At 43.7% G+C, this 14,095-nt stretch overlaps 1 protein-coding gene across 1 annotated transcript in view; it reads left to right on the top strand.

Annotated features, from left to right (window-relative positions):
• The window catches only part of AFF2 (ALF transcription elongation factor 2), a 392,460-nt gene extending 381,126 nt beyond the window's left edge, over window positions 1-11,334 (top strand). Inside the window, exons 20-21 of the mRNA XM_063141604.1 lie at window positions 5,850-6,064; window positions 10,290-11,334. Coding sequence (XP_062997674.1) covers window positions 5,850-6,064; window positions 10,290-10,411 — 337 coding nt within the window. The 3' untranslated portion in view covers window positions 10,412-11,334. The remainder of the gene's footprint in view (window positions 1-5,849; window positions 6,065-10,289) is intronic.
• Window positions 11,335-14,095: the final 2,761 nt, after the last annotated feature.

Genomic DNA, 14,095 nt, shown 5'->3' with positions numbered 1-14,095 from the left:
GATTGATCCCAAATTCTTCATCGGTTTGATTCTCAAAGCCAAACGAGGACCATAAAAACAGTGGTTAATTGGATAGAAAGGACTGGGTCGTTCCAGGATGCCAAAGTAAAGTTAATCTCCTGGGCAATGATTTTTTTTCACAATGATTTGTTCAGTAATGAAAGGCCAATGAATATTTCATTGATATATGGTAAGTGCTGTTTAATAAAACTGGAGGCGTAATAGTGGTGAATACATGAAGGCACTTAGTCAACCAATTATCTGAGCCCTTATATCAATGCTAAAACAGCACTGTCTCAAATCTAAAACTACAGCAGAGTGTCAATCATGCCTAGCTTCCTACTAGAGCTTCCTGCATGTTCCACACATGTGAACTGTGGACCAGCCCTGCACACCTTGGGATCTACCAAGCTGAACAGGCAGCGGCCCATACGCTCTGGAAGCCCCGAGGTGGAACTGCTTCGATTATACGATGCAGCAGCCGCCTTGAAACCATCGCGGGGCTTTCCGGAGAAGACCCCTCATCTTAAAAGTCGGGGATTTAGCCCGACTTTTCAGGATAGAGCAAGGCAAAGATGGCCCTTCGGCCATCTAACGTCAAGCCCTCCATCATTAAACTTGATGTGGAGGGCTTTGCAAGTCACTCTGCCTTTTCTACTGTACTGTAGGGATTGTGGTGCAACTCAGATGTCAGGGATCTCATGAGCATTTCATTAGTGTCAACGGTCTTACACTAGTCTTGATCAACTCTTGGGTCCATCAGTGAAGCTACAAATGCTAAAGCCCCAGCGTGTCTGGATTTCCAGGGGCAGAGTCTTACGCCCTGCCGATTCCCTTGTGCTCCACCAGTTCCCTTCCACAAGTGGTGGGTCCAGCCAGTTCCACTGCATGAGCGAGACACACCATTTATTGCTTCCTAAGGGAATTACCAAAATGAGCAGAAATGCTTGTTTCTGCAAAGAGGCAGCTCAGTGGAGATCCGTTATGGGAGCTCCACTGATCTGCCTCCTTCCAGAAATGAGTGTTTGCACTAGTTTGGGGCTGTCCCAGAAGTGCTAAATTGCCATTGTGCAAGCGGTGGAACAGAATTGGCAGGGCATAAGTACTCCATTGGATTCTCCCCCGGAGGTCAGAAATAATGCTTCTGATTGCCACGCAATTCATGCAACTACTGTTCCCATATCAGAAGCCATCCTGTTCATCATAATTTATGAATGGATTGCCTGCCTTGAACTATCCCAGAAGAATACCTCAAAACACATCCAGGTCCCAACTCACCATGTCCCAGCTCTCCTCGGCTGTTGGAGATTTCTCCAGGTGCAGCAAAGTTGTAGTTTGCACAAATAGTGGAGTTTGCACAACTCCAAGCCTCGATACACAATTTCTCAATGAGTCACACAATTATAGTGACCTGCCTGAACCTGGCTGCAGCTGCAAATAAAAGCTAGACAAACTGTTTGTTTTGCCCACAGAATGTCGCCAAAAATGGCCTCCCAGTGTAGATGGAAACCCCTACCTGCTAGATCACGGATTTGTGGATCTGCTTTGTTTTTCACCAGATCACCCTTAAACAGAGGACTGTCCTCTATAAAAAAAAGGGGGGCACATGCCCATTGTAACCCTGGTTCTCTGCAGTTTAACAGTTCAGTTCCGTTTTTAACCCTGATTCCCTCTTCCTGGGGAAACTTGGGGTGTATAGCTGGGAGTGTTAAATCTCTAACCAAAACATCTCAGTACCCTGACACCAAATTCCACTTCCCAGGATTCTTTGGGAGGAAGCGGTACCAGAAAGCTGCCTATCTGACCGATAACAGGGTCGGGATGGCTGAATTCAAGTCAGTATGACACTGATGTTTGTGATTCTCTATCAGCCCCCAGTATTTTAGCCAAGGGAGTTAATCATGTTACCAGAAACTGGAATTTGCCCGACTTCTCCTTCCAGGCATTACACAGCAATGGGCAGCTCTGCAGCAACTGCTCTCAGCCAGCAGATGTTTTATAATTGCTGGTGTTAGAATTAAAAGAAAATCCATACGAGAGCATTAGCACAGCGCTAAGTAGGTAACTTAAAGAACAGCTTCTTATCAAATACTGCCTGGATGAACTAGATCCAGATAGAAACAAGCCTGAATGGCTGTTCTTAAAGACTTCTATAGGAGTATTCATAATCCTCCCCTGTGTGCGCTATCAACCCACAGGGAGCCTTCAAGAGCAGTGCACCGTTTATAAGGGGCGGTGGGCTGGATTGGGGAGCAAGTTGTGATTGCTCTTTCCACCAAAGGCAAGCCAATAATGCACACTGAGTGTTCCGTCCCAGCTAGTTGGAAAATCATTATAGCTATGAGACGCATTTATTTCTATTGTTCCCTTGCAAAATGGCTGATTGATATAGATAGATAGATGACAGATAGAAGATAATAGATAATACAACCTCTCCCACTGTGGTTTGTAAGCAACTGGTATTCAGTAGGCCTGCTGCTGATCGTATAAAGCCATCATGATTATGTAACCTTATCCTTCCTGATAGACTTATCGATAACCCTTGTCCTCCATAAATTCATCTAATTCCCTTTTCAAAGCATGTCATCTTGTGGTTGCAAATTCCACCCTTTAACTAAAGGCAAGTCCATTCCTTGTTTTGGATTCAACTGAATATATAACTGGCCAGGTCATAGAATCATAGAATAGCAGAGCTGGAAGGGGCCTACAAGGCCATCGAGTCCAACCCCCTGCTCAATGCAGGAATCCACCCTAAAGCATCCCTGACAGATGGTTGTCCAGCTGCCTCTTGAAGGCCTCCAGTGTGGGAGAGCCCACAACCTCCCTAGGTAACTGGTTCCATTGTTGTACTGCTCTAACAGTCAGGAAGTTTTTCCTGATGTCCAGCTGGAATCCGGCTTCCTGTAACTTCAGCCCATTATTCCGTGTCCCTGCGGAAATGAAACAATTAATATTTGCCATTGTGTGTAAATAACAACTACAGAGCCCTTCACTTACACCATTGTTATAGATTTGGCTAGTGCGCTCTAATGCATATTTACTCTGAAGTGAGTCTGTTATATTCAAGAGGGCTTACTCCCAGGAAGCTATGCGCGCTGCATTGCAGCCTTAAGGTCCAGCTGCATGTTTTCCTCCTCCCTCCCAACCGCCTTTCCTTTTGTGTCATGTTTTTTTAGATTGTAAGCCTGTAGGCAGGAACTGTCTTAAGAAATATTTTTGTAAGCCGCCTTGAGAGCCTTTTTGGCTAAAGGGCAGGATAAAAGTGCTATAATAAATAAATAAATAAATAAATAAATGTTATTTTTAATACCATTGCATACAGCTCCCTGGGTATGTGTGCTTTACTTAGGGGTCAGTATGGGGCTGATTCAGGTTGGGACCATAGCCTATGGGGAGTGGAGATTTAACCCTTCCCTCCCCAGCCATAACACACATACACATAGAATCATAGAATAGCAGAGTTGGAAGGGGCCTACAAGGCCATCGAGTCCAACCCCCTGCTCAAGGCAGGAATCCACCCTAAAGCATCCCTGACAGATGGCTGTCCAGCTGCCTCTTGAAGGCCTCTAGTGTGGAAGAGCCCACAACCTCCCTAGGTAACTGATTCCATTGTCGTACTGCTCTAACAGTCAGGAAGTTTTTCCTGATGTCCAGCTGGAATCCGGCTTCCTTTAACTTGAGCCCATTATTCCGTGTCCTGCACTCTGGGAGGATCGAGAAGAGATCCTAGCCCTCCTCTGTGTGACAACCTTTTAAGCATTTGAAGAGTGCTATCATGTCTGCCCTCCATCTTCTCTTCTCCAGGCTAAACATGCCCAGTTCTTTCAGTCTCTCTTCATAGGGCTTTGTTTCCAGACCCCTGATCATCCTGGCTGCCCTCTTCTGAACACGCTCCAGCTTGTCTGCGTCCTTCTTGAATTGTGGAGCCCAGAACTGGACGCAATACTCTAGATGAGGCCTAACCAGGGCCGAATAGAGAGGAACCAGTACCTCACGTGATTTGGAAGCTATACTTCTATTAATGCAGCCCAAAATAGCATTGGCCTTTCTTGCAGCCATATCGCACTGTTGGCTCATATTCAGCTTGCGATCTACAACAATTCCAAGTTCCAAGAAACAACAGTTAGAGACAGTAAAACAAAAAAATCACCTCCCTTTGGCATGAATGGAAGCTTGATTTTTGGGGTATCTCTAACTGTTACGCAGGGGAGATTCAGGGAGTCATGATAGGAAAAGGAACCCATTCAACCTTTGTGTTGCAGTCCCAATCCATACCAGGAGTCCCATGCTTACTTCTGAGTAAGCAAGCAACACATATGGAGCTGTGCCCAACATATCTATTGTAACTTGCAGTTTGACCCTTAGTGTAAAAATTAATGGGGGGGGGGAAGGAAAGGAACCTCTCGTGCAAAGCACTTGAGTCATTGCTGACTCCTAGAGGAACGTCTGCTTTCGCTGATGTTTTCTTGGCAGGCCTTATAGCTGGGTGGTTTGCCGTTGCCTTCCCCGGCCGTTATTACCTTTCCCCCAGCTAAGTGGGTACTCATTTTACCGACCTCGGGAGGATGGTAGGCTGAGTCGTCGACCCAGCTTCCGCTGGGATCGAACTCAGGCCGTGGGGAGAGTTTCAGCTGCAGAAACTGCTGCTTTACCGCTCTGCGCCACACGAGGCTCAACAATTAATGAATGTATTAATAATATAGCTTTAATCCTATTAGGTTTCACAACAACCTTGAGGGGTAGACTGCTTCTTTGGGGAGGCTCATTATTTTTGAACACAAGCAGTAGAAACACTAATTACTCAATTTGGAGTGGGGAAAATAGCTGACGGATTATCCAGCAGATTAATTGTCAAGCACTGGAATGATGCTAATAAAATATGCAAATTAGTCACAGCCTTAGGGGCTCATGATGGGTTTCCATTGGGAATCTTGGAAGCTGAGAATATATTGCATAGCTGTGTGTTTTTTAATTTAGTTGTCTGAAAATAATGTTCACAGTGTGAAGGGGGAAATTAAAATGTTTTTTTTTTTAATTATTAGTTTCAGTCATTCTCAGTTACCAAAGTTCATAGAATCGTAGAGCTGGAAGGGGCCTACAAGGCCATCAAGTCCAACCCCCTGCTCAGTGCAGGAATCCACCTTAAAGCATCCCTGACAGGTGGTTGTTCTTTCTCTGGAACTTTGCCTGAAACCCTATGTAGACACCAGTGGAGGCTGTTGGCTCTAATGTCAGTGGGGCCGTGAATCCAGGTTTCAGTCAAAACCACTCAGAACTCTCCTTTAGCCATTGGCCCCCACTGACAGACAGTACTGAGCTAGGTGGACCTAATTAGTCTAAGGCAGATCCATACATTCCTATGTGCACAACTGACATTCATTCAGGTGTGAAAATGACTATTTTAGAACGTAGACTGCAACACATCCTGCTTGTGGGTCCCTGGCTGACAGCTGGTTGGCCACTGTGAGAACAGAACGCTGGACTAGATGGACCCTCGGTCTGATCCAGCACGGCTCTTCTTATGTTCTTATATAGACCTTGCTACATTGAAAGAGGTCCAGAGAAACAAAGGGCATATCTACACTATATGCTTACAAGGATTTGTATCCCAATTTCACTGGTGTGGCTTCTCCCAAAAAAATCCTGGGAATTGTAGTTTGGTAGTGGTGCCTAGAATGATCCACATTTCTTTCCTCCAATACTAAATGCTGTGTTGCCGCACTTTCTCTATATAAAGCAACTCTGCTGTAAGTCATGCCAGGCTTTACAACCGCAAGCTGTGCAATGTCTGAATGAACAATTAGCATGTTCTCCCAATATGGAACTTCAACTTCTTCCCCTTTTCCCAGGAGCACAGAAACGCCATCCCCCATGTCTCTGAGCCCATCACCCATCAGTTCAGTTGGGAATACCACAGGCACTGCAGGGTCCTCCTCAGCAGGGACCATAACCATTCCCCAGCGCATTCACCACATGGCCGCCAGCCACGTCAACATCACCAACAACGTTCTGCGAAGCTATGAGCACTGGGATATGGCTGACAAGCTGACAAAAGAGAACAAAGGTACCCTTTTTTATGCTTTCTCTGCTCTAAAGACTGAGAATTTCAATTGCTCTCTGTCCGGTTATGGCCAGACATGAAGTCTAATCTTTGCAGGCAAAGAGTACATGCTGATTGATAGATTGATTGATTGATTGATGTACATCTTGATTGGTTGTTGGTTTCTACATTCTTTCTCAATGTGCGAGTCATGATCCCACGGAAACAGGAGTCACAGAAAGTCAGTTTCCTTTAGATGACAGCAGATATAAACTGAGAAGAGGCATTCCTGTTTCTGATCTCAGACAGGGAGGCATGCCGCTTCTTATATGATGCTTTCCATCTGGAGATTTTCTAAGTGCTTCTCTCAAGTACTTCTAAAAAAACAAAAATTAAATCTGCTTCCTAACATTTTTAATCTATTGATCTAATCAACCGAATGCTGCAGCCCTAGAAGTCATAAACAGTCGTGTGATGTGTGTTTAATCGTAGGCAGCAAGTTGGGAAAAAACAGTGTACAAAGGAGTCTTAGAAACAAAATTAAGCTGGGTTACGAGGACCATAGGGTGGGAGTGGAACAAAAGAGGCCCACATTTTAGCCTCTGAGTGACATCCCAGCTTTGGGCTTTTTCACTCAACAGCTGCAATAAAAGTTGACTTTTTAAAAAGTTAGCTGAGGGTGGGGGGGAATACATCTACAATCATCCAGGCATTCACGTTGAGATGTTACTTACTACAAATCTGTTGAAAATCCTGGCCTTCTGTTTGCCACATGTAGATGGCAAGCAAGCAAGCACTCACGTCTGTGACTCATCTCGTGGTTTCAGTTCAAAGCTGACTCTTCAGCACTGTTGATGCTGATACATGTAGGTGAACAAAACATAGGCGCTGTGGCACCCGTGTCCTGCTTGTGGGTTTCCCATGGGCAGCTGGTTGGCCACTGTATTATTTATTTATTTAATTAATTACACTTATATACCGCCCCACAGCCGAAGCTCTCTGGGTGGTTCACAAAAGCTAAAAACAGTAAACATTAAAAATATACAAAATTTAAAAACCATCAAAAACACGTGTGTGAACAGAATGCTGGACTAAATGGACCCTTGATCTGATCCAGCCTCAGGGCTCTTCTGATGTTCTTATGATACTTCTTTGAAAGCAGTTGCATAACTGTAGCTCAGTGATGGAGCACAGGAGGTCCCAGGATTAGTCCCTGACATCTCCAGGTAGGACTGGAGAAGACTCCTGTCTGAGACCATGGAAAGCTGCTGCCAATCAGTCTTGACATTACTGGTTGGGTAGACCAATGGTCAGACAACATAAGTCAACTTTGTGTGCTCCTATTTAAATCAGCCCTTCATTCAGGACTGGACTCTTCCTTAATTCTGAGGGGAGGGATCATAGCACAGTGGTACAGCACATGCTGTACATGCAAAAGAGCACAGGTCCAATCCCATCATAGGGCTTTCTTAAACTTCAGAGGTGCTGCCGGTCAGTGTAGACAATACAGAGCTAGATGGCTCTGATTTAGGATTAAGAGTATCCATTGCTCAGTGGTAGAGCCTTTTTCTTTCATACAGAAGGTCAAAGGTTCAATTCCTGGCATCTCCAGCTAGGGCTGGGAATGACCCCTATCTGAAATCCTGAGGAGCCACTGCTAATCAGTGTAGGCCAAGCTTCGGAAGCCTCTGTAGCCCGAGGGCCACATTCAATTCCATGGAAGCGCTTGGGGAGCCAGCCCCAGTGGTGGGCAGGGCCAATGGCAAGTGGGTGGAGCTAAAATACAAACAAATACCAGCATAATATAGCTTAAAGCTTTTAACAGCTAGAAACTAAGCATTCGGCTTTTTAGAATGGGGAAGAACTGCACAAAAGACAGGAATGCATCAAATGATTGGGGGGGAGTGTCAGAAGAAGGGGTCATGGATCTCTGGGGGGCTCCTGAGGGCTGCATTTGCCCCCTGGGCCTAAGGTAGACAATGCTGAGTTTGATGAGCCACTGGTCTGACTAGGTATTAGGTATCAGGCTGCATTCAACGTTACTAATATAAGGATTGCATGTCACCTTCATGAAAATGTTCTTATTCAATCCCACCAGAGCAATTCCCCACCCCCATCCCAATTGAAACCTACAAACATCCAAGATGGTTCAAAGGCCAAAAACGGAGGCCATGCAGCGGCAACGTCATGCTTTTGATGGATCAGTTTTAAAATGTTACACAGGTTACAATTGGCCAAGCTCCCCAGCATGGGTACCTAGGATAGAAAACATACCTTTACGTATCCTTATTTCTCCTCCCACCCACCCACCATTAATGCATTCTATTTTTCAAGTATTTGGACATCTCACCCCTGCCAGTCTGGCCAGAAAACAATATGGAGATCATCTTCCTTTAATTCTTCATGTTTATTTGATAAACAGCATGAATAAGATTTCATGTCCCAAAAAATCAGAGATGGCAGTAGTTCTAAATGCATAAGATTTCATATCATTGATGAACTAGGTTTTGTTTTTTTCATTAGAAACAATAAAGGAGAAAAAGAATAATAGAAGAGAGCTATTAGTTAGACCAGTAAAACGCATATTTTACAGGAGGTTACATGACATGTGATCCATTCTTAACAAAACAAACAAATGGATGCCATTTGGCTAAATACAGAGATAATCTTGTGATTAGTTCTGTGGATTGTGGATTTGTTAAATGTTCTGCCTGGAATTGAGTCAAAGTAGCTCAGGTGCTCAACCAGCAGAAAGAAAACAAACCCAGCTATTATTATTCCTAAAGCTAAGTGCAGAGAGAATCAGCTGCTGAAATTCCCATTTGCATTTCTCTCCCTCCCTCCCTCTCTCTCCCTCTCTCTCTCTCTTTGGCAAAGTATTATAGTCTCTTTTGTTGCTCAAATAAGCCTAGTCTCAGGAGTCATGGAATCATAGAATAGCCAAGTTGGAAGGGTCCTACAAGGCCATCGAGTCCAACCCCCTGCTCAATGCAGGAATCCACCTCAAAGCATCCCTGACAGATGCTTGTCCAGCTGCCTCTTGAAGGCCTCTAGTGTGCGAGAGCCCACAACCTCCCTAGGTCACTGGTTCCATTGTTGTACTGCTCTATGGAACCAATTACTTAGTGAGTCCTTAAGGGTACAACCCACCCAGTTCTGCAAATCACAACTGATATTTGAAATAGATGTGGATGTTTTGGAAGTAACGTTCTGTTTCAAACGTTCTTTCAACCTTCATTAGTTGCCAAATACAGATGTACCTTTAGACTGTACAATTTAAATTTTACTACGTTTCCTATTGACAGTTGCCTTTGTCAGTAACAAGGATGATCTCCAAACAGGAACGTTCAGAAACCCCTTTGAAAATCTTTGCCCCATTTTAAGGCAGTTTTGGTCCCCCAGCAAAGGGGGTTCACCCTTACACAGCGCCCCAACCACAAGGCAGCCATCTCCTACCAGTTCCCATTCCCAAAAAAACACAATTGCACATTTGTAAAATGGGGGGGGGGGGGGAGGGCTCAGCTGATGAAGGAAAAACTTTGCAGAGTTAGTCTGTCACTTCATAAGGTTCAGAGAAAATGACAAAGCCCATACGCGGCAGGGTCTTGCTATTTACTGTGTTATCTGTACAGCACCATGTACATTGATGGTGCTATATAAATAAATAATAATAATAATAATAATAATAATAATAATAATAATAAATATTCAATTAGTAACAGCAGTAGTAGTAACAGTAGTAGTATTTATTATTCACCTATAAAACTAGTTCCTTAGGCTTTAGGAAACAATGATTATCAATAATCTTAATACGGATAATTTTTTATATCTATTTTTACATTTCTGAAGAGCAAACCTATGGATACTTACTTGAAAGTAACTCTTATTAAACCAACTAAGACTAACTTCTGAGTCAATATGCATAGGATTATGTTGCATCACTTTATTTCCTTGCTCAAGCTAGGGAAATGGTGTGTGGAGATTTTAATAATGTTATTGGATGTCTAGTAGTAGTAGTAGTAGTAGTAGTAGAAGTAGTAGTAGTAGTAGTAGTAGTAGTAGTAGAAGAAGAAGAAGAAGAAGAAGAAGAAGAAATGTTGTAAGCCAGTTGGAGCTATAGTTTAAAAAAATAGTTAAGCAGCTAATTAGAAAATTAGTAAGCTAAAGCAAATTAGTATACCTTGTGAATGCCTTTGTACACCGAGGTCCTCGAAAAAGGTGGAAAATAACCCCACTTCCTATTTTGCAGAGTTCTTTGTAGACCTCGACTTGGTGATGGGTCCATTAACACAACACAGCAGTATGACCAATCTAGTCCATTATGTTCGGCAAGGACTCCACTGGCTTCGCGTTGAAGCGCACTTGTTGTAGTGACGGCCATCCTGTTTATCACAACTCCATCCTCTTACCTCCGCCGGCGCACAGGTGATCACTGATGGAAAGCCACTCTTTTCCAGGACTGTATTCATAGAGTTTAATTTTATTGCCTTCTTTTTCCTCTTTAAAACAAAACAAAAATATCTTATCTGTTAGAAGTGGAACTCGCCATCAATGGGGGAGGAAAACACGGCCCCGGAGCAGGGCGTGTGTTCATACCGTTGAATCATTCTGGATCCTCTTCTTTGCCTTGCTTTCCCCGGATCCCGCCACGCTCGCCATCCATAACGTGCTTTATGGAATGGTAGATTCCCTGCAGTATTGCACTTTGTTGAAGATATCAACTCTTGGGAAAATGTCTTAAATCTTTGAGGACGCGTCTGAGAAAACCCCTTCCCTGGAAACCAACGTGTCGAAGTTCAATCCATCCAACTCAGCATTGGATTAAAACCATGTGGTTCACACAGCGTCGCTCTGGATCCATTTCCCAACAGAGGTCACAATTTTGGACACTGAACATCATTTATGCAATTACAGACACACACACAGCCATATAGTGTGAGATCACTTGGGAGATTTGGGGAGATTCTTACGTAGTTGCCTAAGCAACAGTGTTTTGCCATTTCATTCTATGTCGTGCATTTAACATGACCAGCGCGATGCTGTTTTTAAGCCCCTTCCAGCTCCCTTCTAGTCTGTGCAATCATATTTTTAGTAGAAGAGCATCCAGCTGCCTGTGCTTTAGGATTCCTCTGAATGCCTCTAATCCCAAGAGGTCAGGGAAGAGCTGGTGGTATGGTATCCATTCTAGATTGGTGGGGAATTTCTGTCCAAATTGGTCTCCATCCATCCACATAGTGGACAAGGATCAGTATAGGTGCATCGACTAATGGGGCTACTGGAAAACAGTAATGGAAAAGAGGCCACTGGGAAGTGGAGACTCCACTATGCTGCACCTACATGCTGGTCTTTTAAAGGCGAGCATGAACGGAACGTATCGTGGCTTCTGTCCCACGCTGGTCTCTAAGGCTAGTGTGCAGGTCCAGCCTGTAACTCCCCCCCTCACGCGCTCCGCACAACCCAGCAGCATACACTGGCATGAATGTGGTAAACACTCCATCCCGTTCTCAGTGCAGCCGACACAGCTGTGTACCTGTGCTCACTGCTGCTGTGGGAATTGGTGTTTCACTTCCTGCTTTGTGAGCTGGAGCGCCTAGGATACCTCCATCTACAAAAGCTTTTAAAGGGATACTTTAGAACATGGCGAGGATGGTGTTTCCAGACAGGTCTTGAGCTCTGAAATATGTTTTCCTAGAAAGGAAGCACAGATCATAGGTTTCATAAATTTGTGAATAATTTAGGCTGCCGTCCTGCATTTTCAGCAGCAAGAGGTTCCTGCGTAGAGACCCTACTGCTGGCCGTGACAGATGGAGGGCTGTGAGATTAGGGGACTCTCCAACACCACCTCTTTCCACCCACAGCGCGGCAAATAGGCCTGCCTGGCTGGATGCTACCGTCATTAATATTTCTATCCATGGTTCATAAGCAAGACTTAATATGTGCCAGGATTCACCAGCGCTCTGCCCCGACATCTGTTTTTAATTTCAGAGTTGTACCCTGGAACATAGGAAGTAAGAAGCATTGAAAGTATCCCTGAGCAGGTACAGAGTGCATTTCTTTTACCACTAAAAACTTAGAGTCCCCACATTAGAATCCCTACACGTTATGGGTAAGGGCTTGAAGACCAGACAGTAATGTTCCCAGACAAAATTTGAGCACTGAAATATCTTTTTCTAGGAAGTAAACAAGGATCAAGAGTCTCATAAATTTGGACCAAAATATTCCATAACAGTTCAGAACAAAAGTGAGTAACTTAGGCTGCAATCCTGTACATGATAACCTGGGAGAAACTTCCATGGAACCCAATGGGACTTACTTCTGAGTAGGAATGTATAGGATTGTGCTATTAACCATCCCACATTAATTCATTTTCTTTATTTTATTTTTTAATTCAATGAACATCAGTTTTTATTTATTGTTTTGCAAAGCACAGGTCCTGAAAACAAAACTAATTTGTTATACTAATAAACTTTATAACATTCCACTGCAGTGTCCTCGCGACTCAACAATTTTAACTGTAAATTTCACCTGAGGGTGGTGGGGACAGGAAAAACACTGATCCCACGACAATGTAAATATCATGTGTGTCACATTTCTCTGGAATAATATTCCATATGTATTAGATAATTAAGAGGAGAGTTAATTGTAGCTACATTCTGTTATATAATCCTATATCCTCTTATGCTTGGTAGCTAGCATATCAAAGGCTCACACTGCTAGGGTTTGAAAGAAGCCTTGCATCTGTGTGACAACTTTTTTTAAAAAAAAAACAGTGATCCCAGATCCCATTTTAAAGGTAAATGTCCTCTTGCATTTTTTTTTTAAGTTATATTGACGTCTGTTAATAAGAGGTGGGTTGTTGTTTTTTTAAAAAAAACCACATCCTAGAACATTTCACTCCACAAGGTTGTAGAACTGTAGCCAAAAATGGGAAGTGTGCTGCATAATATTAGCCTGGTCTATGATGCCAGAACACCAGCATCCCAAGAGGGAGATTGTGCGTACAGAAAGAGGTTTCACAACTAGATTCCCGACAACTGTATGCTCAGGCTGTAATGGGGGGGGGGGGGGACAGAGGAATCTGTGCATCTGGGAGCCACAGTCCCTTGTGTGTTTCTGGCCCTGATCCAGAGATCTGCTGCTTTGCTTGTGCCTCCCTCCCTCCCTCTATCCCCATATTGGAGGTTGACGTTGGTATAGGAAGCCGCTTCCCCTTTCTTGCTGATCATCTGGGGCTTTGCAAGAATTGCCATGTATCTCTGGATTGGGACCAAGTCATCCCAGTATGGCATATACTAGCCAGCATATCTTTGTTTGTTCTTTATGATGGTCAGTAATCTTGACTTGGAATCACAGATTTAGCTGATCACAAGAACGATTTGTACCGATAAGGGAGATCATTATTTTCTGAAGACACAGACATTGTCGTTGTTGTTGTTGTTGTTGCTGTTATATATAAAGTAATACGAAGGGGTCAAAGTAACCAGAATTTTCTATCCTCTTTGTTAGACCTTTGCCAATTGACTTTGACTGACCTGTTTGGTCCAATTAAGTGTGTTGTTCTTCCTTGTTGGTTTAATATGAGTGGAAATCCTAGACCTCTGTGTACTCGACAAAGGATACTTACGACTTGAAATACTATCGTAAGAGAAGACATTTTTTAAAGGGTTATCTGTAAACATTCCATGACATCGGAGTGTTGGTTTTCTTGCCAGTAATGTGTAGTAAATGGATGCCTCTCTCTAAATTTAGCCGTTTTCACGTATCTGTTACCAAGGTAGATTAGTGGAGTCTTATCTAATTTTTCAATAGCCAGTTTCTTAAGGATGCTTCACACATGCACATACATCTCTTGATAGGTCTACACTTGATTACTCTACACCTGAGGACACTTCACATGTTCCATGGAATGTGTGGGCATGGTCAGATCATACCTGCTTCGGCCCTGCATGAATTCGTTGTGACCTGGGAATGCACTTAGGCCCATACAAAGCATACATGCAGAGGCTTTGTACATGTTCTTGGTGACCCTGCCTATTCAAGGACCCTGAGTTGTGC

This window comes from Elgaria multicarinata, chromosome 15, assembly GCF_023053635.1.
Source record: "Elgaria multicarinata webbii isolate HBS135686 ecotype San Diego chromosome 15, rElgMul1.1.pri, whole genome shotgun sequence".
Lineage (NCBI taxonomy): Eukaryota > Metazoa > Chordata > Lepidosauria > Squamata > Anguidae > Elgaria > Elgaria multicarinata.
Note: the sequence above shows the minus strand (reverse complement) of the source record. Positions and strands in the feature narration are given on the sequence as shown.